General features: G+C 31.9%; 1 protein-coding gene across 1 annotated transcript in view; it reads left to right on the top strand.

Annotated features, from left to right (window-relative positions):
* The window catches only part of LOC126746065 (dynactin subunit 2), a 57706-nt gene that overhangs the window by 16735 nt on the left and 15416 nt on the right, over positions 1-25555 (top strand). The window contains exons 4-6 of the mRNA XM_050454161.1: positions 1933-2162; positions 12225-12388; positions 12455-12557. Of these exons, the coding sequence (XP_050310118.1) occupies positions 1933-2162; positions 12225-12388; positions 12455-12557 (497 nt within the window). The remainder of the gene's footprint in view (positions 1-1932; positions 2163-12224; positions 12389-12454; positions 12558-25555) is intronic.

Raw genomic sequence — 25555 nt, 5'->3', positions numbered from 1 at the left:
GTGCGGCTCTTAATTGTCCCCCTCAAAATCTTATCGTTTGAATGCGTTTATATAAAAATTTAACAAACCTAAATACTACTTTTTGGTCTCTAGATGATTTTGCAAAACTTCAAAATGGCAGCGGGACGCCATTTTGATTGATGAAATAAAATTTTTATAAATAAAGGGGTCATGCATACATCGTTTGAAAGCTCCCACTGAATGCTTTATGGTCCTTGAATATTAAGTCATTACTTCTACCAATAGCAAAATGGCAGCCTTTCAAAATTTTATTTTTCGCATTTTTATTTATTTTTATTTTTTTTACTACACCTGTTCAGGTGTAATTTGTTTGTAGGTGTGTTGTTGTTTGTTTGAGTTAGTTGAGTTTTTTATTTGTTTTTTTTTAGTTTTTTTTTTTGTTTTTTGACGTTGACAAAAAATACAAAATCTTCAAACAACAACAACACACCTACAAACAAATTACACATGGACTGGTGTAGTAAAGAAAATAAAAATGGGAAAAATAAGATTTTGAACGGCTGCCATTTTTCTATGGGTAGAAGTAATGACTTTAATATTCTAGGACCATAAAGCATTGAGCCATTTTGAAGTTTTGCAAAATGAGCTAGGGACCAAAAAGGTCTTGGTCCAACCTTTAGGTTGCTAAAGTGTGCCAAATTTCAATTTTTTATATAAACGCATTCAAAAGATAAGAGGGGGAGCAATTGAAAGCCACACTGTATAAATTAGCTTATTCTTTTGTAATTCTATGTTTTTAATGTGTGGCAAGTTCTTTTTTTTGCCACTTTACTTTGAGATATTTACTGATAGTGTTTTTGTCTAGTTACAGAATTTAAAAGATAATACTTGAGTAAGATTTAAACACAGATAAACAACGAGAACTTACACGGTGTTACAGGACTCGTTTTAAATCGAAAAGCTCATATAGATGTTGACCCTAAAATGCTTGGTTTTTTAAGATACAGGTAATACCTTTTAACTTTTAATCAAACTTTAATAAGTTTCAATAGGAGAATGTTTCTGTTAACCAAAGAATATTCTGAATGATTAAAAAATATTTTAGACTTTGAAATTAAGCAAAAAGACTATACTACTAGCAGATTAAGAAGTAAAGGGTAGAAAAAAAACTCAATTTTGCCACACAATTACAACATAAGCTTATCAAGATACCGCTAAAGCCCGAATTTGACATTCTTATGTGTTGAAGTTGTTTTTAACATCTTTCGTGGATTTAAGTCATTAATTGTATATTTTAGGCTTTTGAACTAATTTTGAATGTTGTTCCAGGTATTAAAAGTCTTTTTTGTTCCAAGCTTTTTTTACAATTCCAGGTATTCGAAGTAATTTTTTATTTCTTTCAAATCTTGGAAATTATTTGTAGGAATTTTTTCGGGCATCTCAAGTAGTTTTCCATTTTATTGCAGGATTCAAAATATCTTGAAAAAAAGGCAAAAAAGTAATTTTTATTCCATATTTTAGAACCTTTTTTACCTTGGCTTTTAGGAGTAATTTTTTATATCCTTGACATCAGTCATTTTCATGTATTTTAGCATTTTTTTTAATATGAGTTCAGAAATGTAGAATATTTTTTCATCTTTGAAGTTTTGTGCAGTAATTTTTAGCTTTTCTGTAAAGTAATTTCAAGTTTATCTTGTCGTTTTAGCTCGTTAGTAGCCTCAGTTTTTAAGAAATTAATATTGTAGTTTTTTTTGGTCATTGACCCATTGACCTAATGATCTAAGAGCTGACTTTTTGCAAGTTAAATGTTTATTTTCACCCCAGGATTCTATTGTTTTTATTTCATAAAATATGAAATATTTCGTAAATATTTCTATTCTTTTGCCATTAATATATAACTTATGTTCCTGTAATATATCTTGCATAATTTTAATTCCAATTCACTTGTAACATTTGTTTTTTTTTTTTAAGGAAACTTCTAGCCCAACTAGAACAATTCAAACTTCAAATCAATGAAAATCCTGAGTCTCAAAAAGGTTCTGAAGATGGAATTGTTTATCAATTTAATTATAAGCCAGAGCACGTTAAGTTTAAGGAAACGGCCCGGATTGCTGAGCTGGAGGGACGTTTGCATAGATTGGAATCTGTCTTGGGATCTTCCTCTGATAAAGTTGCACGTCTGACCGCTGCTACTAACAAAGGTAAGTATTTTTTATTTATTAGAAATTAACTTTTAACATTTGGCGAATATCAGTAAACTCAAACTCAACAAAAGATAGCTTCATTATCGGAACAATAAAATACTTGTTGTTGACAAAGCCATAGCTCCACTACCTAAAATAAAGCTAAATAAGCATAGTATCAAATGAAAAATTTAAATAAAATTAAACAAGTGCATAAAAAATGTTCAGTTAACGAGCATCAGCAACATGTAAAGTAAACATAACGAACAACATGTATATGGTCAAAAATCACAACACAAAAAGTGAAATGCAATGCATATAAAATAAAACACAATAAATAAAAGTTAAAATAAATATTATAAATGAAAATCAGAATAAAATATAAAATAAAAACTGTAAAATATTATTAGACTAAAGCCTCTCCATAGAATTCCTCCCAGTTATAGAAACCATGGTTAAGTAAACATGCCTTTACATTCTTTTAAGAAATTTTTAAATTTGTCAATTTTCGTGTATTTAAGGAGAGATGGTTAAATAAAGATTTACCTTCATATAAAAGGCAACTCTAAAAGCAACTCCTGACAAGCTCAGTGTAAGGGATTGGGAACTTTAAAACATAATTCTGACACAAATTATGAGTCCTCCTTAGGTCAAGTTCCGCTCTAAAGTTTTTTATATAAACAGAGAACACGAGGTCAAAATACGACATTTGATAAATAACTGCTCTCTTCTACAATGAAATAAAAATGTTGAAAGAGATATTGTGAGCAAGAACCCCAATAGCATGATAAGCATTTTTTGCTGTGCCGAAATCCAAATATTTCGCTATTACCCTTGGAACGGTACAGCCAGAAGAAACCTTATTACAAACACCTGCGATATGCTCCTCGAACTTTAAAGGTTCATTAGTAGACAAACCCAAAAATGTATTGTATTGTTGATCTGAAACAATGACAAATAAGCATTTAAAGCCTTATTACAACAAGCTTTAGCTTCAAAAAAATATCGGCAGGCGATTTTCGCTTAATTGAATGAGTGCCAGAGAATTGTTGTATCGTGGGCAAATATCGTAAATTTCCCCTCTATTGCAAACTGTGACAAATCATTTACATGGAAAGAAAGAAGTAATAATAGTGGGCCCAGAACAGTGCCCTGGGGTACACCAATATTTACACCTTGTTTGGCCCAGAGGCACCAGCAGCCTCGAGTTTAACGAATTATAAATCAGGTGCAGATATGCAAAAACTGCATCATTTGTACTTATTTCCTTTCGAAATCCAAACTGCTCACTATTTAAAATACTTAATTTATCAAGAAATGATGTTACTTTAATTTGTACTAATTTTTCAACAATTTTCGCTAGTGTTGGCTGATTTATTACATAATTTATTTTTTAATTAATTGATTAATTTAATTTTAAATAAAAATCCTTTTGACGTTATTTGCTTGGCTGAGCATTGGTTAAGTTTTGAACAATTAGAAAAGGTTAATGTAATAAATTACTTAATGATTAGTTCCTTAGAACGGAGCATAGACATGGAGGCGTGGTCACTCTGGTTAAAACTAAATTTCTGAATTTCTGTATTTGTATAGATCTTGGTAAATTTTGCAAAGAGTTCACTGCTGAGTTCTGTGGCATTGAAATCATGAAATACACTATTGTTGTTACACTATACAGATCATGTAATGGGGAACTGAATGATTTTCTTATGCTTTTTGAACTCCTTCTTACGGAGTTAACAGATAAATATAAAAATATTATTGTGGTTGGTGATTTCAACATCAACTTTTTAAATGATACTTCTTCCTCTGTCCAGAACTTACCTAGTTACTAACCTCTTTTAATGTTGAAATTAAGGTTAGCATGCCAACTCGTGTTTTTGGTCAGGCTGTATCATGTATTGATAATGTCTTTTCCAATTTGTCTGGTGATATGTCTCGTGCATCAATCTTGGATCCGTGTCTGTCAGACCACTATGGGCTGATATTTTTCTTTAAGGTTTCACAATCAACCCACCAACATGGGCACTCATACAGAAGGTCTATCTCTGAGGCAGGCTTGATTGGATTGAATACTGCCTTACAAAGTTTAGATTGGTCCGAGTTCTATGAGTTAGAATCGGCCTCTAAAATGTCTGAGTTTCTGATTCATACTTATAACAACCTAATGTGCGAACATTTTCCCTTGAGAAGGGTGCCCAACTCCCAGCAAATAGCTCCCCTCAACTGGTTTTACCAAGAACTGCATGGCATGAAAAATAAATTACAAGCTCTCAAACCAATAGCTGATTTCTTTGGTAATGAAGAATCTATGAAAGCCTATCGGCACACAGAAGATTGTACAAAAAGCGTCTAGAGGAAACCAAAAGAATTGCTTATCAGAATTTTATTTCCAACTCACCAAACAAAGTAAGGGATAGCTGGAAACTTATCAATTTTTAGTCTAATAATGGTTGTAACAACAGTGGTTTAACTTGTATTGATCCTCAAACCTTTAACGACTTCTTTGCCACCACTGCTTACAATATCATTAAACAAATTCCAGATTCAAATGTCGACTTCTCTGCACTTCCCATGCCTTCATGCCCCGATTCTTTTTTTCTTTGTCCCATTACTCCAAGTGAGGTTAATGAAGCAATAAACAGTTTAAAACATTCTATGGCAGTTGACGTTTACCAATTAAACAGTGCTATAATAAAGCATACCAAGGACCTTCTAGTTGTCCCATTGAAGGGCTTTTTCCAGAAAATCTCAAGGTTAGCAGGGTCGTACCGATCTTCAAAAGGGGTGATAAAGAGGACCCGTCAAACTATCGACCCACATCCATTATACCCATTTTTGGAAAGGTATCTGAGATATTAATTAAGACCAGATTAACTAAGTACATAAATCTTGCATCCTTGCCAGTTTGGTTTTAGGATTGGTCTATCAACAACCCATGCAGTTGTCAGCGTGGTTAATGGCATAGTCGAGGGCTTTGACGGGGGTAAACACACTGCTCTGACTCAGCAACTGTGCGACCTCAGCAAGGCCTTCGACAGCGTCAACCCAGAGATCCTTCTGAATAAGCTGGATGCATTTTATGGCTTTAGAGGAGTGGTCCTCGCTTTTTTCAGATCTTACCTTACTAATAGACGTCAGTGCACTGGAAACTATGATAATGTCTCTAGTATTTGTCCTGTAAAGTTTGGAGTCCCACAGGGGTCAGTCATCGGGCCTATACTATTTATACTTTATATTAATGATCTGTGTACCTTTCTGAAGCCGAATCCCTATTTTTATTTGCCGATGATACAACATTGCTTTCATCATCTGAGAGTCTTGAGGAACTACAGACCAATATGACTTCTGTTATATCAAGGGTCAAGAAATGGTTTGAGGGAAATAAACTTAGCTTGAACGAAGGCAAAACTCAGAAGTTAATTGTGTCAAGTAATTCTCGAGTGCAAAGCGGAGAGTGTGTTAAACTGCTGGGTTTGATTGTGGATGATGGGCTAACTTGGCTTGCCCATATAGATAGCTTATGCAAAAAAACTCTCTTCAAGCATATTTCTTCTGAGACAGCTTAGAGGCTTTTAAGTGCATACTATGCATTTATTTATTCACACATTTAATATGGTGTAATTTTATGGGGTCCTCCTTATTTAAAACTACAAAAATGAAAGAATAATTCACTGCCCCTTAGTCTTTACAACAAATTACAATGTTCTACTCGCCAGCTATCTCCTAAAAAATTCAAAGTACTCATCAGAGATACTCTTCTAGAACACAACTTTTTTATGTTGATGAGTTTATAACCACGCCTCTGAATGAATTACAAATGTGCTCAGATCTTGACAGATTTTTTATTAAATTTTATTGTACTTTTTTATTACTATTATAACTTTGTTCAGCAACAGTATTTATGTTCTTGTTAAGATGTCATAACTTTGTACTTGTTTATATATGTTTATATTTTTTGCACTACTTTATTTTACTTTACAGTAAAATGTTTAGTACATCTGGCGTCAGATCTTTTAGACTCTGATAAACTTTTGTTTCCTTACCCCTGAGTTACAATAACAATATTCCAAGATTTCTTAGACCTGATTCTAAAGTTTTTTATTATTTCCCGGTAGTATTTTTTTTGCTCTTAATAAAATAGCTCTGTATATTTTTAGGTAACCTACACAGTTTTTATAAAATATTCACTATTTATAAAAAAACATACGGACGTAATACAGAGAACGCATATTTTTTCCACAGGGATACCCTGAGTCCCTTTGTATACTAAGCTTTTCGTTTTGGTTTTTTATTATTTATAAGTGGAAGTGCTTTGTAAAAAATAATACTAACTTTTTCGTGAAATTCTTCAACAGGATTATCTGAAGCAGAAACATTCTGCCAGTCTGTGAGATTAGAAGTTCTGATAAATTAATTAAAATTCTTGGATGTGTAAAGTCTACTGCGTCTTATCATATTAGGGTTCGTGGTCAGACAATCCAGCGCTAGCAGTATAGCAGGATAAATCCTGCTATTCGAAGTTGAAACAAAAAAAATAATCTGATACAGAGAAAGAGAATGTAGTGAACCGAGTGGGTTGGTTGGACCCTACAAAGTATTTTTACAGTTTATTGGTTAATTAGCTACATAAAAGTACCTCAAGCTTTTACATTTATAATACATTTTTGACTTAAATAAATAAAAAAGTAAAAATAAGAATTACCTATTTACAACAGCCAGACCAGCCACTATCACAAACGGGACCGACAATTATTCAAGATGTACACGTTATTATTATACATAACAGATGATGATGAAATTTTAAGAATTAATGCTGAAAAAAAGTGTAAATAAAGTAACAAAATAAAAAAAATTAAAACAGAGATGCAACGTCAAATTAAAATTAAAAAAATAAAAATATAAAGTTTTCTGACTTAACGAGAGCCAGAACGACCACCAAGCTCAGAGGGTCAATACCACTCGGCCAATCGAGTGGTAGAAGAATAAAAGTCATTATTATTTAATATTTCAAAAAAGGTTCAAAATTAAATACATCGTTTACACAAACCAAAACTAGGCTTTTCTTTTTTTTGGCTCTAGTGATCTCCACGTTTTCCATTAGGCCAAGTTTCACATCCTTCTTACACTGATGTAACAAGGTTGTGTCCTCAATGCAAAAAGAGTGGCCGGAAGTGAGAAGATGGTTTGCGAATGCTGACTTACTTTGACTTACGTTTACGAACCCTGGTGGAAACCATCCTTCCGGATTGGCCTACGTAAATTGCTGGGCATTCACTACAATTCAATGTCAATTCATACAGACCAGATTTCGAAAGGATGTGATCTTTGTCCTTTACTTGGACGTTATTTCTCTTTAGGGTGTGTGTCGTTCTAGACAATCGAGACAATCAACTTCTTAAAAAACTTCACTAAGCCCTGCGAGATTCGCCACCGAAAAATGAGAGACATCTTAAGTTCTTTGTTGTTTATTCCAATATTTGGTTCTTTTTCTGCACAGTCTATTCTAAAAACTGTAAAGAGCATTGCTAATGCTAATCTTACAGCAAAACTTGATATGACCTCTTTCATTATTTTTGGTAAAAAATACATTCTAAGTCGTCTTCCACTCATTTATTATTGTTTACATAAATATCCTACCAGTTTTTGGGATCCAAAAGTACAATTTTGCTCGACACGTCAACAATCACAAGTTTAGGAACTATTTGCATTTTTGTTAAAAAAGCAATAACTTTGATCTCCTGGAAATTTTAAAAATTAGCAATGCTAAATAACAACATTACTCATCGCAATTATCAGATACATCACTCTTACACACTTTTATGCTAATTCTGAATCATTGGTTATCTTATTATCATGTTCCCTGTTCTGCTATCTATTGTTTTACATAAACTGACGATTTTCCTGACTAAATTATTATCCAGGGTGCCTCCGATTAAGTCGGCACTATGGGTATCTTTGTTAATATTCAAGATACCAGGGTCAGTTAAATTAGCAAACTAGTGGGATATTTCTGTTGATTAAAATGGTGAAAATAGAAGAAAAATTTCATCGCGTCTTGGAGAAAATGCGAAAAATGTACTTGTGTTAAATGAAATCCTCTGTATATTTTTACATACATCAAAATATGATAATTTTCTTAATAAAAAAGTTTATTTAGACTAATAGCCTAAACCTAAAAATAACAAAGTTATAGTGACATTAATAATTCTACCAAATTTAGGCAAGTCGACTTTGAACTTAAGCAAAACAAATTAATTATTGAATAATAAAATGACAGTAACCATAGAGATTTAATAAAACATATATATGTTACGGTTAGAACCCGAAGTTGGATAAATCTAGTTGTATCGGGTTAGATGGGTGCGTATTGTCCAATTTAGCTGGGTAAAACGCGAATAAGTTTAATGACTTTGTGTCTTATCCGGATAATTCTAGATCTATCCAGTGACCATTGCATAAGACGGTACAATTGTAGGTACAAAAACACTAAAAACACACTGTGCTTTCATTTTGACATAAAAAATTTGAATTTTTGACAAAGAAAGGTTAGAAATATTAATGTTTAATCAAAATAATTATAAAATTACTTATTTGAGCAAGATAAGCTCGAATGACATTTTGAGTTACATAGTACTCCTGAGGATTTACACCGACGTTTCAGTTTTATGCATTTTGCTTTACAATGGCATCTTCTATATCCCTCACCACCGGACATAGACTGGCTGGTAGCAATCTGGCGTAAAGATTTCTTTTGTGACGACACATTATCAATGTCGAGGTGTTGGTTCTCACATAATGTGAACTGGTTTCTCGAAAACATTTCTTCGATTGTTTCACTCTCGTTACCTAAAAATAGTCTTATTTGAAAAATCAGAATAGCTATGTATATGTAAGTTATTGAAAGTGCCTTATTTGCGCCAAGAGGAACTAGCCGGCAAAAAATCTTAACGAATCGTACCGAACAGTACTATATCAACTAATTTTTTTTTCTGGTTGACGCATTTAGGTAAAATTTAGTATTTGAGATTTACTAGAGGTGCAAATTAAAAAAAATTGATAGGATATTGACATTTATTAAACATGATGACAAGTATGTCATAATGTCTTTCTAATCATTATACTTAAAAGAATTTAAAGATAAAAATTTAAAAGAGATGGATTTAGGAAAAATTTGAATAGGTAGAGTACCTCGATGACAGATTTAGTAAAGAATCTGTCAAATTTGCATTTAAGGATTTTAGTAAAAAGATATGTCATAAATTAATAAGTTACAGCTTATTCAAACGATACATACATCTCCATGTGCTTCCACTACTGACATTAAAACATTTCTAAATTCACCTCTTCCTCTATTAACATCATCATATTACATGGAGGGAATTTAACACTCAATATTTGCTTCATTTTCTTAGCTTGGTTTTCTAGGTTGCTTTTAGCTTCATCTCTAATTAAAAGAACCTGTTATTTTCTGTAACAAAATTCACAAATTCCGTTAACCAAACGAACTCTTGCGATGCTCTCTATAACCTGTTTAAATAAACCATTATAGTATGAAACATAATCATGCACTTAACATCCAAAAATGTTAATTACAAGTAGTTTTTTTATCCATTTTATAAAGAATAGTATAAAAAATAAATGAATAGTTTCATACCGAAACGTACACATTCCCAGCCAACGCAGTAAGCTTGGTTCTCAGTACGTATTAAAAGAATACTACAACTTCGTTTTTTTTTCTAAATACCTCAAAAACGAAAGCTTTTAAATTGCATATAACAAGAAAGTTTAAGAAGAATAATTAAGCTATCAAAATATGAAAACAGAAAATTTTTAGTGAAAACGGTTTAGAAATTATATATTTTTTTCAACCGCTAGAAAACATCCTTTGCAAATGAAGATTACAATAAAATCGTTCAAGCTCTTTTGGCGCAATCGTAGCACAGACATAGCTACATAGAGGCATACATAGAAACATTAAAAAAAATTGACAATTTTAATAGCCTCTCTCACTGGTAGGCTGGAAAGGTAAAAATATTTTAAGGTAAAATATTTGATTCAACTCGACTTGAAAATAAATTTAATTTTCCCAAACAAATTCTGATAATTAAACAAATATAGTTAATATTATTTATTCCAATATTAACGTTTTACCTCTTGTGGTATCGAGGAAGACTTAAGTTAACTTTAATTTAAGATCCGAACATTGCCTTATACGGTGAAAGTTTAATTCCTTTATGATTTCCCGTCTGATTTCTCATTATTTGAACGAATCTTAGTCCTTCTGACCAGTTAGTAGTTGTTTGGTCACTCATCCAAGTCACAAGCATATTTTGAACGTCCTGGTTCGCTCGCTCCACACTTCCTTGAGATTGACTGTGTCTAGGATTACCATGAACCATTTTCAGCCCGTCCCACATTAAGCACAACTCCTCAATAATGCGATTAGTAAATTCCCGACCCAATTAAAGAAAATAACATTTAGGTTTAATTTAAATTACTTTAATAAATTTACTTACTATAGGTAAAAATATATAAGTAAAAGACCTTGCCCTTATACATCTTATACGAAATATAGTAAGAAAGCAAAGTGACTAAAATCAAAATGACTTATACTTTTTTGTATGGTGGCAACATCGCAAAGTATATTCGATAAATAGAACAATTATTAATTACCAAACTACCCGCATAGAAATAACTCAACTTACCGTTATCTGACTGTAAAATGGACGGTGCTACAAATATACAAAAAATATCTAATAAATTTTTTGCAACTTTTTCAGCCGTCTTTGACTGTAAAGGCCTAATTTAGACGAATTTTGTCAAGTTGTCTTAGTAGACCATAATAAACTTATATTATACCCTTTGACTGCATGTCGATCAAGTCAACTTGGCATTTACTATTTATTTGTGAAAACACATTGGACTTAACAACAAGACCCTTTTTTAATAGATTTCTGTTTCTTTTGACATGCCACACACAGTTTGAGATATATCATGATTATTTCGTTATATTTGTACTTTATATTTTTATACTTTTTATTTTCTTCTTTTAACAACAACATTTCAAGTCTTTCAACTCCACCAATTACACAAACGTCAAACCTTATCAATCGCCGAGTTACATTTCGCTTCCTTCGCCACTCTTAAAACTATACTGCATAGAATTCATACAAGATGTATTTAAGTCTTAATGTGATATCAATTCATTTCATTAAATCGCGTCTTGCAAACATGCTTCTACGTCACTCATTTTCTTGAGCTATCTGGAACTGCCTATTTAGGCAGTTCAGTTCAATATTTATTGCATCATGCAGTTTTATCCAAGAAACATTGGGAAATACTAGTATTAACCGGATAAATCCAGAATACAACGATATTCCGGACTTTATCCACTTTGTTTGGATAGTTTGGGTTTTATCCGGGTAATTCTAGTATGATCCAATATTCGTGTTTTAGCCGTAGCATATATACTAACAGTTACACGTTAGCACAAGCTTGTGATTTTTTTAAATCTAAATTAGTAACATGCCTTTTAAGCATACTGAAAAATAGGAATTTAATATAGGAAATTAATAAGTGGTTGTTAGCAAGTTCAATTAGGTGTTAATAGTTCATTGTTTTGTCACATTTGTAGTGAACTATTTCATTACACTTTAGATGAACTAATGGCTCAAGTATGTTTTAGTTATAAAAATGCTTATATAAAACTAATTAACCTTTTTTGCATTTAACTACTAAAAAAGACAGGTTTATGGTATTTTTGAAAAAATTTTTAAATAACTTTTAAAAAAAGGTATTATTCTAATACCCTTCGCATTAAGAAGGAAAGTTGCTTTCAGTACCTCTAGAGGGTAAATATAATTTGACTGAAAACAAGCGCATAAAATATCTTCCATACAAGTAAAGTTAAATTTGTCATAGTTGCTGAAATATAATGATAGAACGTTTTTAAATTACACCTAGAAAAGCCTCGTAAAGAATTTGTTCAATAACTATAATAATTTTTTTTAACTAATAAACCATCCACCTTCCGATATATAAAACAGAAGATTAATATAAAATATGTATGTATCTCAGGTAGTTTACTAGAGGCAGCGCAATACTTAAGTGCCACCGCAAGCTTATTAGATTCGTCTCAGTTAGACCACATAGAGGGTAGGCTATCTGCATTGTCCCAAAAATTAGACGCCATTGCCCAAAAGAAAAAGGACCTTCAGCAAGATGAAGAAAAGGATAAAATGGTAAAGTTTTAAATAAAATTATGGATCACACTTTTCAAGTTATTTGAATTTGATGTATGATTTTAGATTTTGGAACTTTATGAATTAGTCAAAAATAGTGAGGATATATCAAAATTATTGCCTCAAACCATAGAGAGATTGAAGTCTTTAGAGGCTCTACATAATAAAGGTAATAAAGTATATCAATTTAGAATATCATTAAGCTGCTTTTTTAGTAGTAGTATAAATTACTGGCATTGATTTTGCCGTAAATTGTCCTGTTCGTTATCCATATTTTTGTATGTACAGGTAAATGTATCTACGGGAGTTAGAACTCGCAGTATTGTGGTTTTCGTAATACTATTTTTTTGAAAATTTACTTTAGCTATAGCAAAAATGTATACAAGATATCTCACAGTTATTTTAAATTACATAAAATTCTAGACACATTATATGGTTCTATGCCTAAGTCTAACTATTTTTTAGTTATTTTAGATTTGATGTAAAAAGTTACGATTGCAGGGATACAATACATAAGTATGAATTTCTTTTAAACACTTTTAATACGAGTTAAAGTTAGGATTCTCGACAAGGACAAACTTCTTTAGTGGACTGTATTATTATTTTGACAATTAATATACCGGGTGACAATTTGAAAACGAACAGCATTAAATATTGCCTCTATCAATGATAATATGAAAATTGAGCGAAACACGTCAATTTACATATCAAACGGGACAATATTTGAAGCATTTGTTGTTGTGTTACTTTCAGACCCTTGATCCCCAGTGCACCTGCCATTTTACCATACCTAAAATTTTAAATGGCAACCCCTATTTCTTTTACCATTTTTGTGTTTCTTATAAAATTCTACATAAACTGTATTTAATTTTTTTTTAATTCTGACTTAACCTCATAAACGAGTGAAATGTATTTTAAGTACATTTAAATAATACAACTTGAAACATTTTGATAATGATAATTAAATACTGGAAACCTTATCTTTTTTACTTTATGAATTGTTCAAAATGGGTTCCGATCTTCTCCAAGCACACGTACAGCCGATATTCACTTAACTGTTCTCGGACGTTTTGAAGAGTTACAGGTGAAATACTCCTACACTCCTGTACAATTCTTTGTTGTAATTATTTCATTGAATTTGGTTCAGTTTTAAACACTACGGATTTTAAGTGACCCCATAAGAAAAAAATCCAGCGATGTCAGATCTGGCCAGACCTACGCGCCCATTCTATGGGTCCAATCCACTGCTCTGAGTAGTGATTATCCAACCACTCTCTTACTGGGCGTTCATAATGTGGAGACGCTCCGTCATGTTGGAAGTGCAGTAAATGTTCATCTAGAGCAAGATTTCCATTGGCGTCCCTCTGATTTTCCACCTCATGAACTATAGAAGGTTCTATAGTTGTGTCTAACATTTCTGCTTAAATTTCACCATTTAGAGTTCCATTCATGAAGAGGTGACCGATGATGCTATTGCCTAATGGGTGATTATACCAATACTGAGTAATTTCCTCTGAGAATTTTGGACTTTCCTGTGAGAATATAGATTATCCGAATAAAAGTGCACGTAAGAAAATTAAAAGTGCATTATGTCACTAAAAGTTATACGCTAAGTAATAAAAAAGCAACAAAAACTAAAAAAAAATAGAACAAGTTTTAGATCAAGTAACCACAAATCAGTATTTACTTTTCAAATACTTACTATGTACTTTCTAATACATTAACTCTATGTGGAAATTTATAATAGGTCTTGCGACCACATAGAACTAGCTTAGGCTGAGGAAGAACTTCAATTATTTCTTGTTTATTTATATAACTTGTATCGTTTTCGTTACTTTATTTAAATTTCTCCCCATTTTCTAAATCACACAATTTCAGAAAAGCCACTTTTATTTCTTCATCTTCAAAATCTGATTGACATATTGCCACATACCTGTAACAAGCCCTTTGCTTTTGCATACTTTGTAAGGATACTAACACAAATGTTCCCAGTTTTATTTCAGCATTATTTGAAGTTGAGGGAATTTCTTCCTCACTGTCGCTATATATTTTATTATATTGCAGTGTTGGCAACTTTGTTGAAGATTGCAAGCAATTGGTATCAGATTCTGATGATGACGCTACTTGTCCATAAGAAAGGTTTCCTAGTTCATAGTGTTTGCAAAACTCTTTGCAATTAAAACAAGACTTCTTAAAAAAAACTCTCGACTTTCCTATTACATCCTGGTGAACTTTCAAGGTTCCATTAAAAGGCAAGATCAAACTTTTATATATTATATTAGAAAAGTGCTTTATGTCATCCGAGGAGATAACATAGAATATTATTCCGGGACAAAACTCTTTTAATACCTGAACAAATTCATTAAAAGTTGAGATATCTCGACCCTGCGCAACAGCCCTATCAGCACTTCTTTTGCAAGTTCCCCCAATCCCATCGGGTGCACCTTTTCCGTGTCCTGCCTCGTGATAGTTCCAAGTTGCCATTTTTATTTGGGGGTAATATTTGCAAAGCTGACTTCCCAGAAACGAAAACATTTTTTTATTTCGGTACTGTGTGACCTGACTGTCACTTAAAAAATGGACAGTCTCTATACCTTTACTGCAGTAATCACTTAAAATTGGATTTAAATGCGCCCAAATGACGGGTGGGCCATGATCTAAATCTTCAGAAACAGTACAAAAGCTCTTTGGAACAGCTTTTGTTTCTCCTTTTATGTAATCCACTGTTGTATAAAGACTAACTTGCTGTCTCGCTCCCCAAAATGAAAAGATTGAACTTCTTCTGTATATTTAAGGCAGTAGTTTTCGCTAAAGTCGCAGTGCAGTAACATATCGGTGTCTGTAAGGCTTGATTTAAGTTCAGAAATACTTCTGTATTGATGAGTAATTCTAGCTTGATGAGCTAAAAATAATGGCAATTTTTTGTGAAGGATGGCTATTAACTCCTCAGTTTTGCATTCGTGTGGTTGTTTGGCAATTTTTTTAACTGTTTTGTCCTGTTTGGCTCTTTTATCAAAGTAATTTTTGCTTTAAGTTAACCCATTGAAAGTATTGAATTAAGCTATTCGGATCATAGTTTTTAAAATGTGGCATCTCAGTACTGCAAGTGTTGCACTGACGGAAAAGGCAATCTTCGTTAACATAATTACAGCAAATATCTTTGAAAATGTCCATGGGTACTTTTCCAAAGATTATATCATTTTTGTGAAGACTGAATATTAAGAGTTCCATATTTGCATGTGCAATACATTTACACGTTTCTCGGTCTGCCACCTTCATTTGCTTGACCCAAAATGGTCGAGCGCGACAAAAGAATGCATAGCTAATTTTATTTTTTGGATACAAACGAAGAAATTTATTAAACAAATTCTTTAATGTATTTGAAAGAAAGCGTTTTTGTTTTGATACTTTATTTTTTGTTAAGTAATCCCTGTGTGTAATCCCTAATATGTGTAATCCCTCTTACCCGGACACATTCTACTATTATCATCAGATTCTAAAAACAATTCAATTTGTTTTCTTATACCGGTTAGCTGTTTCTTTTCACATTTTCACAGCATTTTCGATCAAATTTCCTGAGTGCAGAGGAAACTAAATTAGGTGTCTTTCTATATCTAATAATATTCGATAAATGCGTTTTAAGTTTGTACTTTTTTATTACATTACCATTCAAAACCTTCTTTATAATTTGCTTATCTTTATCAGATTTTAGTTGCGAATATGATTCCTTTAGCTGTTGCTTTATGACTTCACCAAATAGAAGGTTTTTCTTGACCTTCTCAATTGTGGGTGTTTCTACAACATTATCTAGTAGTTCATTTACTTTTGCCATTGGGGATCCAGCCTGCACCCTTGGTTTTGATGTGTTGCTTGTTCTGGTTTGTTCTAATAATCTGTAGTACTTTTTCTTATATGTATCAGCCTTGGTCTTGAGTTGTTGCATAATCTTTTCTTTCTTTTGTTTTCCCTATATCTTTTCACTTTTTTCCTATTCGCAAGTATTCGTCCCACCTCTTTTCGTCTGTTTTCTAAATATTCATGGTAACTTTCATCTTCTGAGGAGACCGGGGGGGTGTTTTCTTGAATCCTGGCAAGTCCTTCTAGTTGGTTGTTTTTTCTTAAACGATAGTTTTTTGAGTTTTCTTTCCATTTCTTGCGTTGCTGTCGCTTTTGTCAGGGTGTTAATTCACTAATTGATTTTTTCACCTTGTTTTCCTTTTGCTGTGTATATTTTTGCCTCTCTTTTTCTCCTTGTTCTTCCTGTTTACTGGATCTTCACGTATCTTTTTGCGGCGTTCTTTTTCTCGTTCTCATTTTTCTCGTAATATTTCTTCGCGTGATTTTTTATTTTGGTTCCGTTGTCGTGCCTAAAAGTAAGTAAAAACAGTTAGTTAAAAAAGAGGTCTATTTAAAATATTATTTTATGTACTTTTTTCTATTTTCATCATTCCCGTGGCAAACTTATCATTCCCGTGTCGTTTAGATAACACGGGAATGACGCCGCGGGAATGATATTTTAATTGTATTTTTTAGAAAAATTCGATTTAGGTTTTAAAAAGGCTAAAATAATTATAAAAAATATATTTAAACAAAATATATCATTGTAATTAATTTATTTTTAAAAATATCAGATTTTGTCCTATATTTACTTACCATGGTAATGACGATACAACACGTTACAACACAAAAAGAAAAGTTCAAAATTAAAAAAAAAGGATGTGATCACTAGAGCAACTAATTTGATACTGCCGGCTCCCCGACCAACGCCGCAATATACAGTGCGAACGTAAAGGTTGGAATAAATTCATTTAAAATTCAGGGGTATGTTCAAAAAAAAAACGCTCGGACATGTCGATTTTTATTTTTAACTGCGGGTTTTCTTACTATAATTTTATGTATACAGGGTGGCCCAAAAATAAGTTACGGTCATCAACGTAATTTTTTTAAATGTAAACACCTATTTTTTATTTTAGATTTAGGTTCTACATCAAATTCTAAGTACATTTCATGTACCATATCCTATACCTAAACTCGACCGTTGACGATTGAACACAATAAAAGGCTATTTTTGGAAGAGTTATTTATATCAAGCAACCTATCAGTTATTGTTTGGTTATTTACATTTGTGGTTGGTGTTTTTGATTGTTAACTTGTCACAATTTGTTGACATCAAATAATTTTGAGTGAATTTAGTTTGATTTAGATGCCTAAGCAAAGTTTTGCTTGTGTTAAGTTTATCAAAAGATAAAATTAAAATTTCAAAAAATGGTACGTCTTAGTGAGCGAGAGCGAATAGAGATTTTGATGATGATTGGTTATGGAAACAGGATGCGCACTCAGATGGAAGTCTGTGAAATTTATCATGCCAAGTATCCTGATAGGCCACGTATGTCTCAAAGTACTGTCAGTAAAATAGAACAGAAATATCGGGATTTGGGTCATGTCAGGGATAATTATACGAAAGGTCGGTCAAGTATATCAGAAGAGAAGCAACTAAATGTTTTGCTGGCAGTTGAAGAAGATTGCCATAAAACGACTCGCAATATTGCGTTAGAAAATCAGATATCCCAGACATCCGTCGTTAAGTATTTAGGTATAAATAAATGGCACCCTTACAAAGTTCAATTGGTTCATGAACTAAATGAAGATGACCCAGATAGGCGTTTAGAATTTTGTGAGAGACTTATGGACTTGTGCCATGCTAATCCACAATTTTCAAAAAAAATTGTATTTTCTGATGAGGCAACGTTTTGTCTTCATGGTAGTGTAAACCGGCAAAACTGCCGATATTGGGCTACTGAAAATCCGCACTGGATGATGGAGTGCCACAGCCAAGTCCCTCAAAAAGTAAATGTTTGGGCGGGGGTGATTGAAAACAGGGTTATAGGGCCCTTTTTCTTTGAAGGATACTTGAATGGTGAGAGGTATTTAGAGTTTTTAGAAAATGACTTGGTTCCATGCCTTGCCACTTTATACCCCGATCCAGAAGACCCGGATATATTAGATAATTCCTTATGGTATCAGCAAGATGGAGCTCCAGCCCATTACACTCGTCCCGTGCGCCAGTACCTGGATACCGTTTTCCCTGGACGTTGGATTGGTCGGAGGGGTGCAATTGAATGACCGGCCAGATCGCCGGATCTGATTTTTTTTGTGGGGGTATCTTAAGTCCAAAGTTTATGTTAATCGGCCAAACAACATTGAAGACTTAAAAATTAGAATAACGGAAGAAATAAGATTGATAGAACCTTCTGTTATCGATAACGTTTTACAAGAATTTCAGCATCGACTGGGATATTGCCAAGAGGTTCGTGGCAGCCATTTTCAACACTTAATAAATTAATTAAAATATTTTTATGTAATCTTGCTTGATATAAATAACTCTTCCAAAAATAGCCTTTTATTGTGTTCAATCGTCAACGGTCGAGTTTAGGTATAGGACATGGTACATGAAATGTACTTAGAATTTGATGTAGAACCTAAATCTAAAATAAAAAATAGGTGTTTACATTTGAAAAAATTACGTTGATGACCGTAACTTATTTTTGGACCACCCTGTATACATAAAATTATAGTAAGAAAACCCGCAGTTAAAAATAAAAATCGACATGTCCGAGCGTTTTTTTTTTGAACATACCCCTGAATTTTAAATGAATTTATTCCAACCTTTACGTTCGCACTGTATACGTTTTGTTTCAAGGACTTGCGCAAATATGTTTAAGGTTTAAATCGTGAATATACAAATGTACACGGGAATGATGACGTCTATACGTGACAAATTTAAAACGTATATAATTTTTGGTTTGTTTTAGATATTGATGGATATAATAATACATTCTCTTTTAAAGAAGTGTAAGTCGTTTAAGTATTTAAGAAAAGCAGTAAGATTTTATTGTAATTAAACGAATAAAGTCTAATCGAAAATAAAATTAGCTCTTAGGGACACACACGGGAATGATATTTTAATAGCATTCTTAGCAAAAAAAAATTCATTAATTTTTTTTTTTAATAAAAATATCCTGCAATACAAAAGCAAGTAGGTTATAATATATTATGAAAAATATAAATATATTTATCTAGATAATAATGATTATATGTAATAAAATGTAAAATTACTCAGTATTGGTAGAATCACCCTAATATACCCGCCCAAACATTTAATTTTTGAGGGTATTGCGTATGTTGTAGCGTTTTATTTTTCTATTCCTTATTTTCACTAACGCTCCATTGATATTTCATTAATTTCAATAATTATATTAATAATTTCAGTCAACTTCTTTTATCGATATTTCTTTAAATTCACACTGTCAATGACAGACACATTACTACTGTAACGCATCACTCTCCTGGTTTTATTATTCATGCTTTCTGTTGACGGTCCGTCACTCTTCTGGTTGGTCTTAATTAATGTTTTCTCTGATTGGATTGACATTGACAGCTCAGGCGAGAGGTGGGGTCGTAACTTATTTACTCGCGTCTATATCCCAACACTATTACGGAGAATGCGCTTGTCAGGCAAAATATAATATCGCATTTAAATTTGGAAGATGGGAAAACCATGTATCGTTCTAAGAGCATTTTGTATTTTTTTTGAGTAGGACATATTTTTTTCTGCTCGTAAAAATAGTACAAAAAATAGTACAAAATTTTATTTGTAACTCTTTTTTATTTTGTTTTAAATTATTGTATTTAGGAAATAAACAAAAATAATGTTATTCTTTTCGTTTAATATAAAAAAATATCGTGTATTATCACTTCACTATCAATTAATTATCACAAACAAAGTTTACTAAAGTAGTATAATCATCAAACTCTTCATCCTCAACTTTTCTCTTTCTTTTCCTTTTTAGGGATTTCAAAGATGTAGTTACTGTAATGGCTGTCGACGATTTTGTAATTCAGATTTCTTGTTATGAGGGTAGTACTCACTAGAAACTAGAGGGCTTATTGTAGTTGTTTTCATTGCACTAATAGCAGAAATTATAGTTTTGATGTTTTTCTTTGCATAAGTAATTTCTTCTAAATTATTGCTATTTGATATCAAGCTTGTCAGAATGCTTAGTTCTTCCAGAGTTGACTTTTTTTCTAACTGAACGGTATCTCTAGTGTTTTGATTAAGTTGGCAGGATATAAGCTGATGTTCATCATCAATATTATTTTCATCAATATATAATGAAGAATCTTCATCATTCATGGAGAAAATATTTTCTCGTGGAGTAGGAGGGTACCTTGTACAAACCATATGTATATGTTTACACATGTTATACTGTATAGCATAATCGTGGCAAGTACATGAATATGTATGAAGGCAGCATTTACATTCATTGCAATTAAAATTGCATTGGCATACTTCATGAGTATCTTTAATACATTCAACAGTATAGTATTCTAAACCTGGAGTACTATTCGTGTTCTTAGATGAAGCAACAAGCCATTTCTGTTTAGGAATATCTTCAAAAATTTGAACAGTGTGCGCAAATTGCTCGGCAATTTTATGACGTTTTCTTAACTCACTAAGTTTATAGGGAACCCTGTTTCTTGATATTGTCACCAATCTTCTTAAAAATTTCATACGAAGGCATTCTAAAATGTTATTAATGCTGACATCCAGTCTTCTCTGACATTTTCCTGCCATTTGAGGATTATGTTTCAACTCCTGGTGCCATTTTTCCAGACACATGTTAGTGTTCTTTTTAAATCCTTTCCGGAAACAATGGGCCCATTGTTCAGGTCTTTTTGCATAGTAAGTGGCAAAGTACAGTCCATATTTTTTTGTATCCTCATCACTAGATATACTTTTTATCAGATTAGTCATCATTTTCTGGAAAGTTAACTCATCAAGTTCATTAATTAATAATTTTATATTTTTCTTAACTTCTTTGCGTTTTTCAACCGAATTTATTTTAGGGAGATTATCATTAAGATTTCTTTTTACATGCCAGTCACATAAAACTTTGTTAGGTGAATGTTCATAAACTTTCACAAAGGCATTATAAAATATATTACAATCGTCCGACATAAAAATTCTGGGCTTAAGTTCTGGAAATTTTTCTTTTAGACAAGAAAAAAAAATCTTATATATTACTTCTGTCTGGGTAATTGACCATAAAAAAGCTACTGGAAACCCTTCGTAGTCTTCATCGACTACCATAAGTGTTGTAAGCTGTATTTTGTACGGATTGGTCCCATGGGTTGAATCAATCATTAAAATGTTATGCCCATATTTTGCAAGCATTTCTGTTTGAGCTGCATTCATAAAAATTAAAAGAAAATTATTTTTTCCTATGGTACTATGTTCTACACCATAAGGTTTATACAATAATATAGGATTATCCAAGTTAGACATCTTTTTCAATTTTTCAATTAAAAAAGTTACACTTTTAGTGTCGTCTTCATCAAAAATCATGTCTGAATTTATTTTAAAGGATTTACTTACATTATGTAAGTCATGTTTTGTTGTATAACTAATTCTGGCTGAAGGGTTAAAATTTTTACTCAATTTTCAAAATTTTGTAATGGGGAATTCCTTGAAACATTTTTCCTGCTAATTGTTCACGTTCAAACTGTGTCATTCGCAGCCTTCCTACTTCCAGCTTATGTCCTATGTGGGTGGATATATACTTGACCATAATGTTCCCTTAAAAAATAATGACAAAATTAGGAAACATGCCAATTTCAGTAGAAATGTTTCTACTATTCCTATAAAAGTATAGTAATCTTAAAAATATAGTACCTACCTTTGTAATTTATATTTGTTGTTATCCTTGCTGGACAAATAGACCCAATTTTATTTGAACCCTTAACTTTTGGTTGCCGCTCTCTTTTTGTATTTTTGACATTTTCTGTGTAGTTTCCAGATCGGTGACAAATATATTTTATTATTTTTGATTTGTCATTGAGACTTCTGGAATTTAAAAGAACATATGATGACTGATTATTTGTCTCTATTTCAAGCTTCCACTCCTTAAACTCATCAAATGAATTAAATTCCAGGTTTTCTTGCTTCAATGGTAAGTCATGCACATTGGAAAAATGCTGATCCAGTTCAGTCATTAAAGAAAACAAAGTGCTGCATAAAGGGCATTTTAAGGTCTTTAAAGTGGATGGTTTTACGAAATCTTTGTGTTTCCTTTTCATGTGAACGTTAATATTTGATTTTGTACTACATTTCGTCCCACACTCCGTGCAAACATACACAATTTTTCTACAAAAAATGGGAATTAATATTCTTACAATCTCAATAATGATAATAACTTACTGGGCATTAACCTGCTCCTGCTTCTGCATTTTTTAAAATGAAACACAAGAACACAATTGTGATATAAAACAAGTAACAAGTGATAATCACATAATAACTTTGCCAGATTTGCCTTTGCAAAATAACAAATAAACCACACTCCGCATCAGTCCACACAACAACAGCTGATGGGATGGAAAGAATGTGACATTTAACATTGAACGACCAGAGGCATGCGCAATGTCTCGCATTAGTGTTGGGATATAGACGCGAGTACTTATTTAGTCGGTACTGCATCCATTTTTCGAGGACTTGTTCCCGTGTCGCAGGTAGAAGCGCACGTAAAAGGCCAGTTTTTTTATTTCCGAAGTTTGTGAAGCAGGAAGTGGCCAATATGGTTTATAATTTATAGTCCTTAATCTTGTTCCTTTAGGGAACTGTTTATTTCATAATTCTGGTGCAGGATGCCCGAGATTTTGATGGATAGATAATGAAACTTAGCAAGGTGAGTGTGTCACATTTTGAACGCCATTCATTTTTATCGACAGTGAATACAATGGCAACCGTTGTTTTAGGGTTTTACTTTTCCGTTTTCGTCTTTATTCTTCTTCAATTGTTGATGGCTGCAGGCTTTTGATTTCCCCGGGAAATTGCTGAAAGCGGTAGAGCTGGAGTCAGAGCTAGAGCTAGTATTAGATATTCCCAGTCCAGATAGCTAAGCTACAAATGGCATACATTTACAGCCTCGATTTTGAAGGCCAGCCGTTTTTTTAGAATTTATTGCTACAAATATTTAATCAATATCATAATTTAATACGTCAATTTCTTATCTATAATTTTAGTTATTTTTTGTTCAGTATTTTTCAGTACCTTTTCTAGTAGTTAAGTAGATATAACTCGGTTAAGGCTAATATGCCTTAGGTAAAAAGGTTCATGAACTTTCCCTTGCCTACTAGAAATATATACTAAAAACTTTAATAATTGCAATTTATTTTCCAAGTGCTGAAATCTACCTAGTAGTGAAATCATAATTTAAATGTTACTTTTGTCAAATTTATTTTAATCATGTCAACATTATTCATATTTCAATTCATAATAAATTATTAACATTTAACAGATTAGAAAATGAGGTGTATACATATCTTTGGTGTAAATATAATTTGGTTGTATTGTTAAGATATTTTTTTTTGCCTCTTTAAATCTACTTTATCCAGGGTCATTTAATTGTTAATTTAAACCTATATACCAAGTGTTTTTCTTAGTTTTCTTTCATTTATAAAAAAAAAAAAAAACTAAGTGGCGCCCTCTTATTTAATAGTTATAATCAAGTTTATATTCTTTAATAGCCAGTCATAAGTGAACCTTCGAACAATCCCAAGCCTCCAATAATTCTGAGCTACCGTCTGCAAACTCTTGGCAAAATAGTAACACTGTAAAGTTAACGCCACAGAAAATGACGCCCATAAACGTGGGGCCCTGATTGGCTATTTTTTATTGATCTATTTTAATAATCTTTAAATTTTTTTCAAAATATTGATACCTTGGATGAGTGGAGTTTTAGAGTGCTTTGAATCTCAAGTAATGCTTATTGTTTTTGAGTAAAGCAAATATCAAATTTGGTTATAATTTATTATATATATTTATATATATTTATATCATAATTTTATTAGTAATTGTTGGTATACAGAGTGTATACAATTTGGAGGAAAACCCTTGCTAGGAAAGTGTTTATATATGATATTTTTGATATTTATTGTTTTTCGAGGTATCCTTGTTAAGGACTATGATTTGACAATCTGCGACAATACAATGTGTTTAGTATATGCTGGGTGTATAAAAAGTATGTACTTACTTGCATAGTGTTCAGGAACATTAAGAGGATTTTAATAATTTTTTAGGGACAAGATATCTTTAATATTCGAATTGTAATGGATCACAATTAGAAAAGTAAAATATTTATTATTAATATCTTTAAATTAAACTTTGAGAAGTCTCTACTTGTAAACATTTCACTTCCTTTATTATTCTGGATTCTGGAAATATAGCTAAGTAGATTTGAAAATTTTTTGGATAGTTATGGAAATTCATATTTTAATTATACATGGTGTCACAACTTCATTTAGGTTTCTATATGGCAAATGTATTTGGGATTTGAAATGCTATTCTGACTTATAGTTTTTGGAAGGAACATAATTTATGAGTAACATATGCATGTGTTATACAAGGTGATACAGATTAATAAATTGTTTTAAAACTATTATTCTTCAATTTTGATATACCCAAAACTAATGAGTGCTATTACATACAGTAACATTTAATACTGCAATTTTTCAAATCTACAGAGTAGAACCAACCCAGACTATTTACATTTGTGTTTGATTTGAACAATTAAGCAATTCCATATTTGGAAAAAACATTAGTTTTGGCTCACTAAAAGTTTAAATTTTTCTGTACAAAATTTTTTTTTAAGTCATTCCTTAAACAAAGGTTTATGCATCATTGTGCCACTGACATTATTTTAATTCTACAATTTTTGAGAGATATATTGTGGTCTCATATTGTTTTGTGATATAAAGTCAACCTAGATCAATTTCATTTCATGCCACCAAGTTTCTTAGGTGAGGTCATTTCAGACATTTAATTTTTTTTTGGATTTAATTTTATTCTTGAATTCTTTGGAACAATTTTTTTTTTGACACCATGGATTTGTATAATTTCCAACCTAATCATTTGTTAGAACATGAACTAGATTATGAATTGAAAATTCGTTTAGTTGCTACTGTTCGGAACGTTGCTGACAAAAGAAGGATCTTATTGAGAATTCTAAAAAAGGAACAAACTTCTCCGGGATCTAGCATAACTTTACAGGAAGTTAAATTAGATTATGATAAGGAAAGAGCAGAGATTAAAAAGAGTTTAGATTCCATTGC

This window comes from Anthonomus grandis, chromosome 17 (assembly GCF_022605725.1).
Source record: "Anthonomus grandis grandis chromosome 17, icAntGran1.3, whole genome shotgun sequence".
Taxonomy (NCBI): domain Eukaryota; kingdom Metazoa; phylum Arthropoda; class Insecta; order Coleoptera; family Curculionidae; genus Anthonomus; species Anthonomus grandis.
Note: the sequence above shows the minus strand (reverse complement) of the source record. Positions and strands in the feature narration are given on the sequence as shown.